This window comes from Grammomys surdaster, unplaced genomic scaffold, assembly GCF_004785775.1.
Source record: "Grammomys surdaster isolate TR1022 unplaced genomic scaffold, NIH_TR_1.0 125876, whole genome shotgun sequence".
Taxonomy (NCBI): domain Eukaryota; kingdom Metazoa; phylum Chordata; class Mammalia; order Rodentia; family Muridae; genus Grammomys; species Grammomys surdaster.
Window position 1 is genome coordinate 879054 of NW_021620701.1, and position 20148 is coordinate 899201.

At 43.4% G+C, this 20148-nt stretch overlaps 1 protein-coding gene across 1 annotated transcript in view; it reads right to left on the bottom strand.

Annotated features, from left to right (window-relative positions):
• Mrps27 (mitochondrial ribosomal protein S27) overlaps positions 1–20106 on the bottom strand; it is a 72275-nt gene extending 52169 nt beyond the window's left edge. The window contains exons 1-4 of the mRNA XM_028790202.1: positions 20008–20106; positions 16328–16405; positions 4219–4289; positions 2032–2090 (exon numbers count right to left, since the gene is read on the bottom strand). Of these exons, the coding sequence (XP_028646035.1) occupies positions 2032–2090; positions 4219–4289; positions 16328–16405; positions 20008–20080 (281 nt within the window). The 5' untranslated portion in view covers positions 20081–20106. The remainder of the gene's footprint in view (positions 1–2031; positions 2091–4218; positions 4290–16327; positions 16406–20007) is intronic.
• Positions 20107–20148: the final 42 nt, after the last annotated feature.

Here is a 20148-nt window from a genome sequence, read left to right on the forward strand (position 1 = left end):
AAGAAAGAAAAGAAAGAAAGAAAGAAAGAAAGGAAGGAAGGAAGGAAGGAAGGAAGGAAGGAAGAGAGGAAGAAGTAAATTAATGATTTTAATTGGTGCAAACAACAAACTCTGCAAATAGTGCAGGCATCTGTCATCTATACTCATAACAGAAGAAAACGCTAAGCATTACTGAGATGCTAAAGTGTGATTTTTTTTTATGCTTCTCTAACTTGCAGATCTCTATAAATGTTCTCTGCAGACTCCAGCATAGAAAGCAGATGGAGGCACGGCTTCTCTGGTAGCCGCAAAGGACCTGTGGCAGCACGCTGGACCTCTCCCTCTCTCTGGTTCTCAATTTCCCCAGGCATGCCTCAGGCTTCTCAGAGGCCCTGAAGACCACTCCCAGAGAGAATGGACTAACCCTAGAAGAGCAAGCCAAACCACACCCACTGCATAAGGTCTGTCCCAGGTCCCTCCCCCTGGGTCGGTGTTTCTTTTAAATGCCTCACTTCAGCTGAAGCTTCCTTTACAGCCACAGTTGGTGCTCTGAGCATGCCGTTTTCCAAGTCTCAGTTTTAACCTTCCACGGACTGAGTCACCTTTATCCTTACTTTTTGAATTTTCCTTTCAGGTACAGAGCATCACAGTTCTCAGATTTTTGTCAATGAACTGACCGCCTTAAAAACCCACAGTTTACTGTGGTAACTAGACCATCCCTTTTCCTTCGTTTCCTTTTCTATCATAAAGAGTGGATCCCAGGGTAGCCAGCTCCCAGAGAGCAGAGCACAGCCCACACACAAGTCTGGATGTTTGTTGTCCCTTCACCTGCCTCAAACCCAGCCTTCCTATAAAGATCCCAGATACTGCAATACTGGCATGCGCCCACACTTTCCTATTTGTGATGTCTAGAGATGTCCTATGTGCTCCTGGGATGAGATGAGAAGATGCTATGTGCCACAAGTCCTGGGAACTGCAGAGCTTGGGGATGCTATTAGTGCCCAGATCCACAGCACAGAGTCCATCAGCTTTCTCCTGGTCAGTTAAAATGTGGTGGTAGCTACAGGCTGTGCCAGGGAAGGAGGTCAGCCTATGCCAAGGTAGCAACAAGCATTACTCTGAGTCAGTAGTCCTCAACCTGCCTAATACAGATCCTCGTGTTGTGGTGATCCCAAGCATAAAATCATTTTCATTGCTACTTCATAACTGTAATTCTGCTGTTATGAATTGCAATGTAATTATCTATTTTCCAATGGTCTTAGGCGACCCCCGTGAAAGGGTCATTTGACCACCAAAAGGTTGGAGATGGAATTGCTCAGGGAGTAAGAAATGTTGCAGGCAGGACAGCCAGAAGCTGTAGGCTCTGCATTGATATTCCTTAATGGTAAGCTTGTGTTTTTAAGGTCACTCTGAGGTCAAAAGTCACTCTGTAAGGATGGATGTCAGCCACAATAACCACAGAAGGCCTAACTAGTGGAAGTCTCTGGTGTCCCAGCTTAACCCCTGATTTCAGATTCTCCAAAGAAACCCCAAGAATAAAGCATGTAACTTTTCATGTTTACAGACCTTTCCTGAGGCATTAGCGTGTTTTGTACATGCTCTCAGGCTGGAGGCAGGAGTCATTTAGACAATGAAAGACCATCATTACCACTACCCTTGCATGGCTTACCCAGACTCGTAAGACACAAAAGTGTCCACAAAGTCATGAAAATGTTTCAAAAAAGCTGAGAAAAAAGCTAATTCTGATAATGAAAAGAGAATTTTTTAAAAAGTATCTTAAGAGCATTTGTTCTGACTAGAGCAAATCACAGTGGCTTGGATTTCAAGGGTCTTTAAATTACACGCGGTTTACATGGAAACAGAAGACAGCAAATACATGAATCTTTTGTTTTATGTTATGGACTGCATGCAACTGGGTTCATCACACACACACACTCACGCATTTGTATGTTTGTGCATACACACTTCTCAGTACTACAAAAGAAGAACCAAAACCTCAAGACCCCAAGTGTTGAGAGCGATGGTGAAACCAGAGGTGAATGACAAGCTTACTTGTAAAGATAGTACTCTGCAGAATCTATATCTTCTCGAGATGAAATGTTGTCCACAAACTAAAGGAGAAAAAAAAAAATTCTTGGTTGAATACAAATTATACCACTTTGGTCTAGATCATTCACTGATCTTTAACAGATATGTACTCTTTTTATTGGAATGATGCTCCTGTGGTAGAGCTCCATTCTGAAAACCCTTCACACTGGTAAAAAACAAAGACACACCATAGCTTCTCTTCTATGTATTTCTATATTTGGTCCAAAACAAAACAAACAACAACAAAGCACCTATTAAAAGCCAAACCCAAACTTTGCTCATACAGACGAAAGCTTCTCACGGTACTGTTTACAGACATCGCCACCTTTATCTTTGCCTTTCCTCTCCATCCTATGCTCCAAACACATGCAACACAAGGTGGAAATGGCGGAGACTCATTTTCAAAATAAATATAACTCATTTTTATTTTATGTTCACTAGTGTTTTGACTGCACGTGTGAGACTGTCAGAAGCCCTGGAACCGGAGTCACGGATAGGTGTGAACCACCATGTGGATACTGGGAAACTGGACCCAGGCCCCCTGCAGGGCAGCCAGTGCTCTTCACCACCAAGCCACCTCTCCAGCCCTGAAATGGTGGAGACTCTGGAACAATACTGTTCAGAAGATCACAATCTAAGTGTAGGGATTCCCTTTGTAGCAGCTTTCACTCTGATTTTACTGTTTTAGGATTGAGGCTCCTTCAAGCTATAAAATCTACTGAGCATCGGTGCCGGGGACGCAGCTCGCTGGTGGAGGGTACCCAACCAACACTCAGGAGGCTCCAGGTTCAGTCTCCAGCACTTGACAAACAACCCTTGGAAACTCTGAGTCTGCTCCTTACCTACGATCTAAATGAGCAGGAAATACTCCCCAAGGGTGGATTCTGCTGGCAGGTGGGAGATCTCACATAGGAAGACAGAATAAGAGACAGGCTCTGTGAGTGTAACGAAAGCCTCATGAAGAGATGGAAGGAAGAGAAAAAGGAGACTTTCTAAAAATAACCAGGCCCTGTGGGTTTGATTTAGAAACCCATTAAAGGGCAGATAACATGAGGTGCAAACACCAGCCCCGAGCCTGAGAAGCAGCTCTCCTGATAGCATGCTCTGGCACAAACAGATGGCTCGGGCCCTCTGGGACTGAGTCGCTCCATCTGGATCAACAGCTACAGGCTTCTGCCCTGAGGAGCATGAGGTTCAGGTTGGAACATGCACACAAAAGCTCTTTAAAGTTCCAAGTTTTGTCTAAATGAAAATCAGGTATTCCAACCCACAGAGGGGTGGCCACCCTAAAGACAATGGCCTCTCAATCTTCTCCACTATGGGATATGAGTCCCCAAGTCTAAGGAATCTCAACTGTCTCTCTACTAAGAGGACAAAGGGCACAGAGAAAGGATCAGGGAAGGAAGGAAAGATTCTTTCCTTCCACTCGTCTAGATTTAGGAGCTCCCGAATTTGCTCAATTCTACCAAAGGCATTTCCAAGATCTCATCACCTCTGAGGAAGATACAACCACCCTCAAACTGGAAATGGGGAACTGAAGAACACTGCTGCCCACTGTGGTAACCTGGTCTTGTCTTGATGGTGATTTCAGGTGGACTTTGACATTCCAGCCTTTCTGCCTACAAGCTGTGTCCATCTGCAAAGTTACCTCATCTTTTGTGCCTTACAAATACCACACACATCTCCCAGTTCCTGAGGAAATGAACACACAGGATGTATGGCGAGATACTATTAGAGTGGCTGCCATGGAGGTACCCTGTGGCGGTTCCTACCAATGGCTACTCCGGTTGCTGGCCTGACAGTTCTCCTACCCAGCGGCTGTCAGTTCACCATTAATATCCATTCTTCCACGGATGTTATCCAGCTACTGAGGGTATGTTCATGCTATTACACCCAAGGATATGTTAACTTTAAAAACACTGAATAATGTAACCTGAGGAAAATAAATCAATCAGTGATTGCTAACCTGAGTCTGGTATATTTATCTCCTTGTATTTCAGCCACTACATCACAAAATATCTATTGGCAATTACACAAACATACTACGCTGTGGAAAGTTATTTCCCACATGACTACTATTTCTACAGCACATCCCTGTCTGTACAGTCTTGCTTGCTTCCTTCTTTGAAAGTAAGTTTAAAATGGTCTTACCCGTGATATTGATAAAGAACTAACAGGCAACTTTCTTTCATATGCTTTGTCCATTAAGGATGCAAGATCAGCTGTGAAGACAAAGGAGAAAGAGCCCTGTTAAATATACACATTTCTCCAGAACAATCTAACAGATTTGACTCTTGCCAGATGGCCGAGAACGTTACAAAGTCAGTATCTACACAGATGCTCATTCTTGCTCTTTTTCAGAAATTGAAGACAACTATTTAGTCACAGTTATAAATAATGTGTTGAACTAGAGAATATAAAATAATAATGCAAAAAGTACAAGTTTAGCTCTTAAAAATGGACCGATGCAGTGTCTCTGCGAGGAGAGTCAGAGCGTGAGGCCTGCCAGTCTGTAGGGAAAGGAGCCGGGTGAGAGGCAAGCCAGCGAGCGGTCGCTGCCTCTTACTCCCTAGCACGTGCTCCAGTCACGTGGGGTAGCCACTGCAAAGGTTTATAACGGCCATTTACCAAGAGACTTTCATATATTTGCTAAACAAAGCAGAAAAGCCCCAGCCTCTCCTTCCTGATTAGTAGCCTCCACCACCCATGTGTTGGCTCCTCTCAACAGACCGTCCTTAGGACACTTAGAAGTTGTGACATCACACTCATCTCTAGCTCCCCTCAACAGACCGTCCTTAGGACACTTGGAATGGGTGACATCACACTCATCTCAGACCCTAAAACCACTTTGATCTTAGGCAACACACACTCCAAATGGTTTATGTCACATCATATCACTGATTCTCAAGTTTACGGTATTTTCTAGCTCCCTGCATTCTCGGCTCATGATTCTAACCCATCTCAATGGAAAGATGATCAAGAGAGCATTTCCTTGTATCAAATCTACCAGGCCAGTGCTAACTCTGTCCGCGTTTGATCTATCTAGAGATATTCTTAAGGAAATATTTATCTGTTCATCCCCACCCCACCATTTCTCAGGCTCCGTTAGAACTGTCTTTTCTTTCTGTCTCTCAATGTTGGAATAACCACCTCTCAGTAGTAGAGTATGCTATGGCTTCATGCCTGGGTTCAGGTGCTGCACTGTAACAGTTTCTCCCACAGCTGTAATCTACACACAGTTGCCTCTGTGTATAGACATACACCCTAAATCTGGCCTTTAATTCCAGACCTTCATTTCCAGTTGTATAGGGATATCTCCATTTGTGTGTTCAACAGGCCTTTCAATTGCATGTCCTCTAAATTCTTAAACTGTCCACTCTAAATATGCTTTCCCCATCTCAGTAAAAGGACATGGCTGGCTGGCTGAAAACTCAGGAGTTATCCTTGATCCCACTGTTTTTCAAACTAAGCAACTGGTCAGCAACACCTATAGGCTCCAGGTTTGAATATATACATATTTATTTCATCAACTCTCTTGCTTCCTGACCACACTGTAATGACTATTAAAGGGTCTAGGGGCTAGCTCAGTTGGTAAAGTGTTTGCCAAGCAAGCATGAAGTCTGATCATCAGCACGAATGTAAAAAGCCGGTCATGGTGGCATGAGCTTATGATCCCAGTATTGAGCATGCCACAGGGGCTACCTGACCAACTAGCCAGCTAATGTGCGGAGCACCAGACCAGTGAGCAGCCTTGTCTCAAAACACAAAGTGAAAAAACTTGAGGCTATCTGCTGGCCTACACCCACACATGCACAGGTGTGCACATGTAGCCAGCATCATGCACACAAACACACATGTAATCAATCACCTCACACCCACACATGCACAGGTGTGCACACGCAGCCAGCATCATAAACACACACACACACACGTAATCACCTTTCCCTTCCTTATAAAGTGATGTTCTGTCAAGCAAGCAGGTTGAGGGAGGCTTTTAAAGACAGTTCAGATCCTGTTATTCTCTTTCTGGACCAAATACTTTCTACCTACTACAAACACCCATATAAGATGGTCCCTCTTGCCCTTATAGTAAAAGTGTCAGGGACGAACTGAATTCACAGACCTACACTCAGTATTCAGGACAGTTCTGTGAAAAGCATTCAGGAAATATCTAAAGGCAAGAATCAAAGGAAAAAAAGATAAGGAATAAACCGGTATACTTCTCAGGCTTTCTCTTGGTGAAATGAATAGCAAATCTGGAGACATTCAGCCACACTCAACTGACACTTGTTCACTGGTAACTTCTTACTGTGTATTTAACTATTTTCTCTTCTTGCTTCAGGGAAATGGTCCCTATGACTTATAGTAATTGGGAAAAGCAACTTGGTAAAACTCCTAAAACCTGACTTGATATAAATGGCCTACTTAAATGACTATTTTAAAAGTATTGAAACAGGTGATTTGATTACAGCATTGGTAAAACTCACAAATAGGTCCTTAAAACTCCTTCCTATCAGGGATCATATAATACTATCATGTGCACTTGCTCATAATTAGATACTCATGCTACCAAGTCTATAATTATGACCACTCTTATGTTAATGATCAATATGAAAAATCACCCCCCTTTATTCAGAATTTATACTGTATTTTAAAAAGCCAGCATCAGGAGCTACTGGCCTAATTAAAACAGCCTGTAAGATCCTTTCCGATGTCCTTCTCACACAGTATACACAGTCTCTCACCCATCACAGGACTGAGACAGCTCGCTGATTACCTCCAAGCATGGTAACCAGATTCTATCTGAAGCCTTCACACCAAGGCATCTTCAGTGAAGTGGAATTGGCCAGGGCTTCTAAAAAGACAACAGCTGCAGAGCCCCCATCTGATGAATAACATTTCCATCCTTACATCAGAAAGGCTTGCTGCAGATACACTACGTGTCCAATCCCCTTGCATCACCGAGCTGCTATGATGAATGAGGCAGAAAACAGGGAAGGGCGGGAGCGCCAGGAAAGCAGGACAGCTGCAGCATGTGCAGGGCCAGCACCACAGGCTCCTGATGGCGCCTTCCACAGCCAAAGCCACACTTCATGCTTTAGTGAGGGTCCGACAGATGCCCAAGTTCTGTCCAATGGGCTGTGCCAAAGACGTTGTTTTGCTGGGTTCTCAGCTCCCCAGGAACAGTCACTGAAGCTGATGGCTGTGGACAACAAAGACTTTGGGAAAACGGACCTGCCATACGAACTTTTCATTTAGCAAAATGTTCAACTACACAATGTGGAAATACGTTTAGAAGATGAAACACAGGAGAGTTTTAAAGTATTCTTGTTTGAAGACAGGAACAGCACTGAGGATCTAAGGACAAAGATGATTTATTGAGGACTTTTTATAACAACGGAGTGAACTCCCGAGGGTTTAAGACTAAATTTCCAGGCCTGCCGCCCAGAGTAAGGGTTATGCTCTATAGATCTGTAGTAAACCAGGGCATCTAACTCTGTTAGCAACAGACCCAGCAGCTGATGGTGCAGCCACTCAAGAAGACTACAAGCTGTGTAAGAACATCCATGCAGAGGAGGCAGGATTGGGATGTGGTGTCTAAGTCCACAGACAACACTAAAACAATCTTATTTCTGGAATAAGATGAATTTTATTCCCTTAACAACCTTTTGTACCATAAAAATAAAACTAAGCTTTGAAAAAGGTAAATAGAATTGCCAGGGGCCACACAGAAACTCATACTTGGAGGACTTGTGGGAATAAGTGTAATGTTGGTAACCCCAGGGGATCAGAGAGATGCTGTGGCATGGGCCTTTGGTTTTAATAACTGGTGACATCACAGAAAACTCAAGACTTTGTAAGAGGTGAAGCTGGTCAGGAGGCTCTCGTGTACCGTCAGGCTGGAGCTGCTTGCATACTGAAAGGAGAAACTAGAATAAGTACCTCTGTTCTCTGAGGATCTGACACAAGTGATCTCTGGTGCCACTGAAACCTTGACGCGAGCCTTCTTGGTAATCCCAAGTGTGCCAGGCTAAGGGTTTTATTCAAAGAGGTGTTCTTTTACAGAAAACCTAGAAACAGCAAACTGATCTAAACAAGAAGCACATCAGTCATTTCCTGGGGGCCTGGGTGTGGAGCAGAAATGAGCAAGGGTACTAAAGGACTAGAGACAACTGCCTTTGGAGGTGACCTGACTATGATGTATACGGTCATATATAGCTCCACTTTTGTCAAAACTTACTAAACTGTATGCTTTAGGAATGGCTTGTTTTTATGTAAATATTTCAACAAAGTTCAAAAGAAAGGGACAGAACAGGAAACAAAGTCAGGCATAGGGCTGTATGTCTACATTCCCAGCACCTGGGAATCTGAAGCATGAAGAACACAAGTTTGAGGCCAGCCTATGTTGCACATCATGAGCCTGTCTCAAACAGCAAGTGAGCAAGCGAGTGAGCGAGCAAGCAAGCAAGCAAGCAAGCAAGCAGTGAGTTAAAAAGGTTAGATGTGAGAACTAGTGGACTGAAAATCAAGCAGAAGTGAAATTACACGGGAAGCAACAAAGATACGTGAGAAGACAACACTAAGAGACACTGAGAACAGGATGATTTCTGAAAGAAACTTAATTTCCAAAAAAGTAGACCAAGAGAATGAGGTGAGCTGACATGTAATGGAAAAACACATGCATATGCACACGTGCACACACACAGCTTACGGATATGTGTGTGTACAGTCTATGACTGTGTGTGCGCGGTCCATGAGTGTGTATGGAGGACACAGTTCAGCACAGGTCTCATTCAGCTCCTTGGACACCATGTGTCTGGTCTAAGGCCTGCCAATCGCAGTGAGCTGGCTCTCAGGGACGGGGACACCCAGGGATCTGTGTTTCTACCTCCTCAGTGTTGGCATTCCAGGTATGCACCATCACCTGGATTTTTTTTTAAAAAAAGATTTATTTTCTGTGTAGTTTTACATGCATGTTCGTATACCCATATATACACCATGTGCTTGCAGTGCCTGATGTCAGAAGACGGGGTCAGGTCCTGCGGGAGTTACAGGTGGCTGTGAACCTCCAGGTTAGTGCTGGGAGCCAGTGCTCCTAGGCAGGGTCACCTCTCCACCCCCACTGGGTCTGCCCCCCACCCATCCCCATGCGGTTTCCTCAGTGGGTGCTGGGGACCACCCTCTCTCCAGCCCTGCCCTGTCCCTGCCCACCCTCCATCCGGCTTTCTCAGCAAGCACTTTACCAAACCAGCTGTCTCCTGAGAGCTTTTCAGAATTAATAATAAAAGATAGTCTTCTAAACATGTAAGTCCAAAACAAGCAAAATTAGATTCTGTGTCATTGTGAAACTTGAGAATGGGACCATCTTAAAAACAGCCAGGAGGAAAATAGGAGCTATTTACACTGGAAAACAAAAACCTTCTAAACAAACCTAGGACCTTAACTATCCCAGCAGGAGGGTTTTTGTTTGGTTTGTTTTGAACAGTAGCATTGGAAGGCAGATATTACAGAAGTGAACACTGCAGGCAGGAGTTCACACTTAGAAAGGGGACAGAGCAGAGATACTTGAAACAAGTAACATAAACTGTATTACAGCACTGCAAAGGAACTCCTCAGAGGTCTAGTTAGTAGCTGATGTTCAGAGATGGCTTGAGATGCAGAAGAACTGGGAGTAAATAAAGGGGCCGAGGTAGCGGCTTAAATATGGTGTTTTAAAGGATGAAGCTTTAGTATTGGACAAAACATAGCATAGCACTTTTCCTTTGTATGCCCGTGCATGTGTGTGCCTGTATGTATTATCCTAAAGGATAACGTGGTGAGCATTAGAATTTAAGCTAAATAATTAATTACCTTAGAAGATGTAGGATGATAGTCTTTAGAAAATGGAAATGGAAGACATAACTTTCAGACCCATCCACTTCTAGCTGAAGCAGAAGAGGAGTGGGGGAGTCTCTCCTGCGTGTCATGTAGACAGCATGCCATCACAGGCTTCCACCACCATCAACTGCTTCACCACAGCTCCAGAAACACACTTTCGCTGTCCAGTAAGATGGATGCCCTGGGGCCGACAGCAGGTTGGAGCTGGGACTCAATGAACTCACTCACCAGGCAGGGGAAGTGTGAGGCAGGAAGTGTGCACCCACCATAGGAGCATGCTGCTCAAGAAAGGATCTCACTGTATTTGAAGGAATTAAGCTCCCTGAATAGCACTCTTAGAGAGTCCTCAGACCATCACCACCTGCTATTGTTTTGTGGAAAATGATTGCTCAGCTAGGCCAGAATAAAGTGCACACTGTAATAATAGTCCACTTTGAATTAAGACTAGAAATGCCCATCTGCCTTCTGGATGGACTCTCCAGTGTTCTACCACCCCAGGGCATGGAGAGACCACTTAGGTAGAGATAGCTGCACTATAAATTTTCCTCTGTGTTTGTTGACAAGCAGGAGGCTGAGACAGGGGTGGAGGGAGGGAATCCAGGCCTTGAGCTTTCCACCTTTACTTCAACGGCAGCTGATGTTTCCAGAAACTTGACCTTGAGTTTGTTCCTGCAGCCTTCTCTCCACTCAGTTCCATGCTGAAACACATCATCTCTCTAAGCCATAAAGTAACAAGCAGCAGAATCAAGTACCCAGAAACCACTAATTGGCCCTTTTGGCAAGGACTAAATCTGCAGGAACTATGGCAAAGGACAACAGTTGTCCCATGAGACGAATGACCTCCTGAGCCTTCCTAGACCAGTACGAAAAACTAGTCTGGGCCATACTGGCTCCAGAATTGGGGTGTGTGCATCACCTAACAATATTGACTCTTCCAACTCATGACAAACAAAAATAAAAGGAAAAGCTGCAATATTAACAACAGCAAAAAACAAGGGATAAGACTAACCACAATCAAAATGACCAAAAATAGGTCCAGCTAGACCATCAACTATGGAAAAAACAAAACAACAACAACAAACAAAACAAGCAAAACAAGTCCTGAACCTCATCAAGTTCTGTTTTACAACTAGGACAGATGGAAAACCAAACACATCCAACACCAGCAGAAAGATGAAATCTGCAAATCGAGACTGTGAGATGGCCTACAAAAGGCGAGCCTGCGGGGTGTGACACGCGGAGTGTGACATGTAAGTCATAATAAGTGAAGAAAACATGTTTAAGACATGACGAAATGTGAACATGCAATGTTTAAGGATGGCATTATAGTTGTCTTTTAAAAATCACCATCTTTTGGAGGTGCATATCAAAATACATATATAATAATTAAGTGACAGATTTACTTAAAAGGCAATCTTAGGAGGGGTATAGGCTAGAGATGAAATCGAACTGATTTGAATCTGGTTTACCCCATGTTTCTTCAAAAAAAAAAATGTATTAAAGAGTCAAGAGAAAGGACAACAGCATTTGTGTGCTTCAGCTGGGTCCCTGTTCAAGCATAGAATTATAAAATATGTTTATAAGAATACCAGAAACTGGTCAGGTGAGTGGTGCACACACTCAATCTCAGCGCTTGGAAGGCAGAGGCAGATGAATCTCTGAGTTCAAGGCCTGCCTGACTAGCAAAGGTTGTAAGGTGAGACCTGGTCTCAAAAAACAAAAATAGCAGAAGCTGGTTATTTCATGTATTTATGCAACGACTTTATATATAACAATGGCTTTTAAAAAAATCTTATCTTTTTGAAATATACAACACACACACACACACACACACACACACACACACACACACACACACACGCCTCCTGAGACTGCTTCAAAACAGTTCAAAGGATTAGGAAGAAGAGCAGACATAAGCTGACAGCAGCTAAAAGCCGACGGCAGGTGCTGGGGGTTCTTAACAGCATTTTCTACTTTCTTGTTTTACACTTTCTCGTGTAAAGTACTAAAGTGCTTTTATAAAGCATCTTCTAGTGTTACAAATCAGAATTTCGGGCGTCTCTGAAGAAAGCTAGGCACAACTCGGCCTCCAAAGCGTTTAGAACGGTCCAGCTCCTATGCAGGTGTGCTCTCGTTGTGGTAATTCACTGCATATGGATCTGTGCATCTTTTTGAATGCACAAGGCAATGCAACAAGTAGCTTTCAAGAAAATAGAGAGGCAGCATTTTAATGCTCAAGGACCCTAGGCATCCCTCTCCAGGGACCGAGGGCGGAATCAAGAACGCCACACCCGCAGTGGCGCCAATGGGGGCCACAGGAGCAAATGCCTCATATCGGCCCTCCTCCCTCCTCCAATCAGCGAACCCGACCCGAGCACCTCACGGCCCTCCCACCGCGATGTCCAATCACGGCGCTCCACATGAGCGCACGCTCCCTGATAGGCCCGCGCCCCAGCGCAGAAGGAAGGGCGTTTCTCGCAAGGACCATACTGCCATCTACTGCCCGACTTGCAGAAATACAGGAAAGGAGCTCCTGGAGCAGTCTGCAGTCTCCTTGCTCAGAATCAGAGCTCAACCCTTGCAAAGCGCAAGCAGTCATGCTATACACAAAAATATGCATCTATGAACCAGAGGCGGTAGCAGCTACTTCCTGTTACACACTGGGAAAGTACAGTCGCCAAAGGCTCCATTTTCTTCCAGGCAGTCTGAATTCCAAACTTTACTTCACATCAAATATACACAGGGACACACACAGGGGACCCAGGAACCCATCCATTCCGCATATTTCTAGTATGAATGTTTAAGAACTAGGGCAGACATGGACAGTGACAGCTGGAAATGGTAGCACTGGGACACAAACCTCAGACGCTACTGAGGGAAGGCACAAGACTAGATACAGAATAGGAAAACAGTTCTGACTGGAGGCAGAGGGGCAGCAATGACTAGATACTCAAGTATTAATCTTAACAGAGAAGAGACAATAGGCTCACTGTGGTATTTATGTGTCACAGATTATCATCGTATTCTTTAGCAAACAACTTGTTTATTCATGTGACCAGGACAAAGACCTCTAGATTTGTGTCCATATAAATGATCTAACTATACCTAACACAAGACACAAACAATGGCTGGCCCCATTTCCTCATCTTTCCTCCACACCTAGGAAGATGTTTAACAAGCAGCTTTCCCAGAATGCATCGTTCCTTTATTTATATTTCCATAGCACTGTGGATAATTCATGTATGGCACATGAGAACGATCTTTGCAATATAACTATTTGAAGCTATACTGGAATTATCCTAGCAATTGGCTTCTAAGAGAAGAATAGCTGAATTCAGAGGGCATCTTAATGTATGTATAGATTATCTGTGACCTTCACGATGACTGGATAGCTGGTACTTTCTGGACAGAAGACAGAAATTGTATAGCATGCAATGGTATGACTCCCCACAGAACCCTGCCTCTGTTGGGAACCAAGCTCTAACCATGGAATGGACTCCACAGCACGGCCAGGAACAGCCCCATGCAGACATATGGGAATCGGAGCTATTGGGTAAGAATCAATGGCATCGAACACCAAGCTCCTGTTCCTAATACCATTCATGCCCTATTAAAAGGAACAAGAGTTCCCAAGGAAGGGCTGAGCCTAGGCTAGGGAGGGGAAGGCAATAAGCCTAGAACACACTGTTAAATGAAAAAAGCAAGCAAGTGGTGAGAAAGAGAAGGTGGAAACTTCTGGGAACCGGGAATAACTGGGAAGCATTTATATTAGCCAGGCAGCATGGGACACTGGACTCCAAATAACGACAGCAATCCCACCAATTAACAAATGTCTACATAACTTATGACCACTGCTAAGAGAAAAGGAAACAGAAGAGGAGGCCAGGTCGGCTGCCTAAGGGGAACACTGGTGCCAACAAGTAAATACGCAGGGGTCATGGGAGGTGGAGAATCGTCACTCTGCAACCTTTACAGGATAGACTGACTCAGGCCAGAAGCATGGATGGAAAAAAACTTGTAATGGAAAAATGTAAAAGAAAAACTTGAGACGCAGCAGGAAATCATCACTATGTTAAGGATCTCCCTACAAGTCAAGAAGATCGGCCAGTGTGGCTGCAGCTGAGAGCTCAGATGCATGTGACTAGGAGACCGGAGCTGGCATGCGTAGTGGAGGCACGGAGACACCAACCAGCGGTGGCCACTTCAGAAACCCAGACGGGGTCATGTCACCACAGAGTAGTCTGCATGGGGAGGCAAAACTGAGATCAAATCATAAGAAAAGTAAGGCAGTCACAAGAAATAAAAAAGGATAAGGAATAATTTCAACGTAAGAAGACTTGATTTAAATGCAACATGAACCTGGAATGCATCCTGTATTAGAGAAGGAAAAAAAATTGATAAGGGACATTTTGAAGTCAAGTGACAAAAGAACATGAAAAAAGTATTAATGAATAAACTCAATAAATGTGCTATGGTAGATGACATGTGTACATACTGACGAATTTAAGACAGTTAAAAACAGCATGTGCACTCTGATAGGGACATAATAGATCTCATACACACACACACACACACACACACACACACCAGAAAGAGAAAACAAAAATAAACACATCAAGATGAAATAAAAAAGTGAATATGGGCAAAGGGCAGAGAGGAACTCATAATTTTTTGTCAGTTGAAAACTACTTCCAGGCCTGAGGGTATGGGAAATCGAGGAAGAACGCCTGCTGCTTGGGTGTGAAAACTGGGTGTGAGTCCCCAGCACCCACATCTCAGTCTAGAATGGTTGGGTGCAGGCCAATCACCCCATTCCTGGGAGGTGAGGTGGGAAGTTTGCTTAGATTTGTTGGTGGCCAGGTCACCTCCAAGTTCAGTGAGAGACATTTTTATCACTTTAAAACCTGTTTCTAATTAATGGAACTAATTTCATTTCAACACACAAATACAAAGTACTGCTTTCATACTTAAAACTAAGCTGGACTTTTTCATTGATGCATTCTTCAATAAAAACGGACTGAAAAGAGACCTTGGGTTACCTAGACCTTTACCAAAACTGTTCATTTTTAAAATACAAGTGTCACTCAGGTACGCGTGTGATGTCTGACTTCGCCAGCACAGTACATGTGTGCCCACACCCGTTGTCCTGTGGGTCAGGGCTGGACATGAAAAATGAAAGTGTGTAGTGACTTCCTAAGCCTCAGTGAGGCCAAAATACTTCATTACTTTTCAAAACACTACTGTACACCATATTACTTCATTTTTGTTTCTGTTTTATGGCATGGAAACTATATAAATTTTAAAGGGTTATGTTTAGAAAAGTGTATTAGCTCTGAATTTAATCTCCAGATTAAAGTGTTGGATTAAAAGGGTGTGCCAACCCTTAAAAGTGAGTCAGACTTTAAGTTCCCTGTGGAGGGCTTGACCACTCACCTTCAGAACCTGCCCAGCTCTGCTGTGGCTGGCCATGGTCACACGCATTCCTGAGCTGCTGTACACACACACATTCCTGAGCTGCTGTACACACACACGCATTCCTGAGCTGCTGTACACACATGCATTCCTGAGCTGCTGTACACACACGCATTCCTGAGCTGCTGGCCATCTCTAAAACTCACATTCTCAAAGGAGACCACGATAGTTCTGAAGCATCCTAAAGGTAGCCACAATCATCAGCTACCTCCTGCACTTCCAGAAGAATCCATCAGAGGAGGACTTTGCTCTTATCTAACTCAAGCACAGAGAAACTGTGATGATGGGCACGTGGAGGTGGTGGTGGGGATGTGTGGGTGTGGGGATGCCCAGGGGTTCAGGTACATAGCACTAGAGTCTCAGAGCCCATCACCTATCGACTCACTCCCCAGTGTCAGGACAGTGCTTGCACATTTGGAAATGTGCTTGTGGGATCAGTGACTTCTTTTAGGCCTAGGTAATTTATGCAAGGAAGGCTGCTTGCTCTCTGTGAACTTCGAAACAAGGAACAAGGGAAGCAGAGGTTCTCTGAGCTTACTGCTGGGAAGACACTCACTATCTTTCTGCAGCTTCCATGAGATTGAAAATTTGCTTCCAAGTCTGTCACCTGGCAATGACACTGTAAAACAGAGGCAAGCTGCATGGACACTACAGTGCAGTGGACAAAAAGCAAGAAGGAACAGTTTCACAGCCTCACTAGTGCATCATCAGGGGAGATAACAAAGACAGCTTTAGGAACACAGGGAACAGCAACGGTGAGCCTCCATGTGTGGATGTAACTCTTTTTAAGACTTAAATATACTTCTATAAGATGCGTCACCATAGAGGTATCTTTTATGCATGCATCATGTGAGCGCACGATACGAGGTATGTGGAGTGACCGAAAACGACAGTGTATGGCAGAACTTACCCAGATGGTACTGCTCCTTCTCTCTGGCTTCCCACTGGTGGCTGTCCACGTACGCTGCAGAAAGCAGGCATCTTTTACCTGAGGGAAAGACAATCAGCTCAACAGGCATGTTTCACAGATTTTTACTGAACACGACTTCTGCTGCATTTGCAACTACCGGCTTATGTATCTTTAAAATTCAAACGTGATACTATAATGACTCCTGCACAGTTCACAGCCAACTCAGAGAAGCTCCACAACAGTTCCACAGGCGGACAAGCTGGTCCTTCTCATCTTCTAACGTTAACACTGAAAGTCACTTATACTCTTAAGTGACAGCTCAGCTTTTCAGAGTCCTAACGTCTTTAGATCCCAAATAGCCTGTCAAACTATGCTAAGTCATTAACTGGATGTGTTACAGTTATCAATTCTGAAAACATTTCCATTTGACAATTTTAGCAATTTAAAAATAAGAATCTGGAAAACATTATGTTAAGTGAAAGATACCAGCCTCAAATTATGTCCTACTTACATGAAGCATCAGAATAGAGAAATCTAAAGAGGAAGTAGGCCACATGTCACCTAGAACTGAGAATTTCGGATTGAGGGATTAAGAGTGACTGGCAACAAGAGATAGAGTGTGATAAAAATATCCTGAGTTGGTTGGAAAAATGCTTGCACAACACTGAAAGTCACACAACTGTGTACTTTCAATGAGTGAGTTGTACGGCATGTGAATTCTATATCAAGAGAAAGGCAAGAACTCTAAAATAAAAGGCAGATACCCAGTGACCATAACAGACCACACAAGGATTGCAACCTGAGTTTTACGTCACTGAAGAGTGACTGGAGATGACACCTAACTTTGATTTTTAGCCTCTATATACATGCATTCATACGAACATGTGCATGCATGCATACACACACACAAACATACTTTCTTTTAAGTAAAATAAAATAGCACACTCATCTTTCTATGATGCTTTGTGCGTGTTATAAAGATTAAAGGTTTTTCCATCGCTGTGCACAAACTGAGGTTCTGTATAGTAATGTTACAACCAAAGAATTTCTATGCCAGGGGCAAAGGATGAAAGGAGAAGGACCAGAAACAAAGTGGAAAATCTAGATCAGACTTAAACTTTAGTATGCATATGATTCTCATTAAAATGCAGATAGTCCCTTGGTAGGCCTAGAGTGCAGAAAGATGCTGGTTATCTGACAAGTAACCTGGCAACAGTATTTAAAATGCTCAAACCACATCTGAATGAGTAAAAGGCAGACTTCAGACTCACAGGCTCAGGTCTCAGGCTCCCCAATCCCTCATGCCAGGCCATTCAAAAACTTTGCTTAGCCAGGCTGGAGTGTCTGTAAATCCAAGGCCAACCTGCTCTACTCAGTTTCTAGCCAACCAGACCTACATAGTGAGACCCTGGCTCTAAAATTAGAGTGTTTAAATTTTTCCCAAACTGATTACCCTTAGACCAATTACCCCAGAGCAACAATATTCTGTAAAATAAGTATCTTCAGTAAAAAGAAATGTTTCTCCATGGAATTCCGTACTACTTTGAAGGACCAGAACTTCACATTGGGTGAAAAACATATTTGTTCCTACAGCCTTATACATTTTCTTGTTACTCCAGCCTTTTTGCTTGTTTTTTGGAAACAAGGTTTTCCTGGGTAGCCCTGGCTGTTCTGTAACTCCCTTGGAGACCAGGGTGGTCTTGAACTCAGATCTGACTATCTAGAATTTCTATTGAAATTCTTGAATTCAAGAGGCCTCAGGGTGGCCTCTTGAGGGTTGGAATTAAAGTCGTGTATCACCACATCTGGCTCTATTTGGGCCTTTAATCAAATGTCTCCAAGCATTTTGTTTGTTTGTGTTTATTTTTAAAATAAGGAAATAATGTGATCGTGGAACTAGACAAGCTTTAGCAGCACAACTTAACTTTTAGCCCTTGCGTTGCTAATAAATGCTACGAAAATTGGGCAGATCATACAACATCTCTGAATCTCTTTCATTATACACAAAATGAGGGAATACCACCTAGCAGCATGGTAGTAAGGCTCACTGGTGTCTCCTTGTCTAGTAATTACGGTACCCAGTAAGCTTCCTTCCCCTGTCCTTTCCTGTCTTTTGTTGTTGCTCTATTTCAGTTCTTTTTTCTTCCATCTTTTTTATCATTTTAGCTGTACTCTTTCATCCTATTTTAAGTAGACTGTTTAGAAGTCTTAAAGTGTTGCATATACTGACTGACTCATCTGTCATGAATTTGTACAAGCTGAGTACTTGAATCAGGGGATTTATACACATATCCAAATCTATCCCATGTACTTATATCGCCTTCCTAGAGCCTCCACCAGTGGTCTAATGCAGTGTCCAAAAAACTTTCTGTAGAAATGAAAATGTTATATTCTTAAGTTGTCCAGGACAAAAGCCACCAGCTACATAGGTCCACTGAACACATAAAATACCAACTGCCACTAAGAAACTTAGTTTTTAATCTTATTTATCTTCAACTTAAATTTAAATAGCTACAAGTACTAGCAGCTTCCGTGTTGGAATAGCTTACCATAAGTTTGCTAGTTTAAACTGAAACCAAACTGCCAAAGTAAAGGTTCTCTCAGGTTGCTCTATGAATTTCCATTTCTTGGTTAGAATAGTTATCCCAGACATTATAAGCAACTAATGTACTCTCCTTTATCTATTAGATTGGGTCTTACTAGACTTCAAAGAATTACTATTAATCACAATTAAATATGCTAAGCAGCTCTACAGAGCATTATTAGTTTAGTGCCAAATATTGTCCATATCCATTTGCCAAATGTGTGATATGCAACCTTCTTACCAGGTAGTTCAAACACTTTAGAAAACTCTTGAGGCCAACTATGAAGCTTTTAATTGGCTGTACACTTAGTAGTGTGAGCAAGTGTGTATTGCTTTTCTTTTTGTAATTGGTGTTAAGTAAGAGCGTGTGATTTAAACTAAGCAGCACTGAACAACCAAGTGTGGTTAGTTCATTCTACTCCTGGAATCTGGCACCTCTTCAAGGATTATGAGGTTGTAGCCACTACAAACTTGGCTTTTGCAAATACTTTAAAACATATTTTCACCATGAGGTCCACTAAAAAGGCTTTGAGTGATGCGCGATTCAACCCCAGACATCAAAGCGCTCTGCTTGTTTACCTACTTGTGGAAAACTGTAACAAAAAAATGTCAGGCAGAAGTTGTGATCAAGGTCACCAGGTAAAATGAGGCTAGTATTGAAAAATTCTTTCAGGAGATGAAGACCAAGGGCTCGGGTCATCAAGTACGAGGCAGTGAGGTAAAACTTTTGCCTGATGACTCTCCAAAGAAATCGCATTGTAAGAAAACTGTTCTGGGCCACGGAGTGAACATATTCGGGTTTTTCATGATCACCAAAATACCTACTAGCTTAATACATGAAACTTGCAAGACATACGCAGAACCTCATATCACAGCCTTCCTCTGTTTCAAAAGTTTGGATTAGCGGGTACCAGCCTTAAAGGAGATGAGTTAGTTATTCTTCCTTTCTGTGCTACCAATACCCTAAATAGCTTCTCTAACAACCGGACCCCAAAAGCATTTATGCTCTTCCTGGAAGTCAATCGATCCCTTCACTCAATAAAGAGCGTGCTGAGAGGCCTATTGGAGCTGCAGCTCCAAGGCAGCAGCCACCAACCTGCCAGGGAAAGGCGAGACGCGGATATTCTCCGAGCCAGGAGCATCCCACACCGCACCATGGGGGCCGCCATTTTGGAGCGTACCAAGTGGGACGCCGGCCCGGGGGTCAGGCGCAGAGGCGGAACAGAGCCCGCCTCCG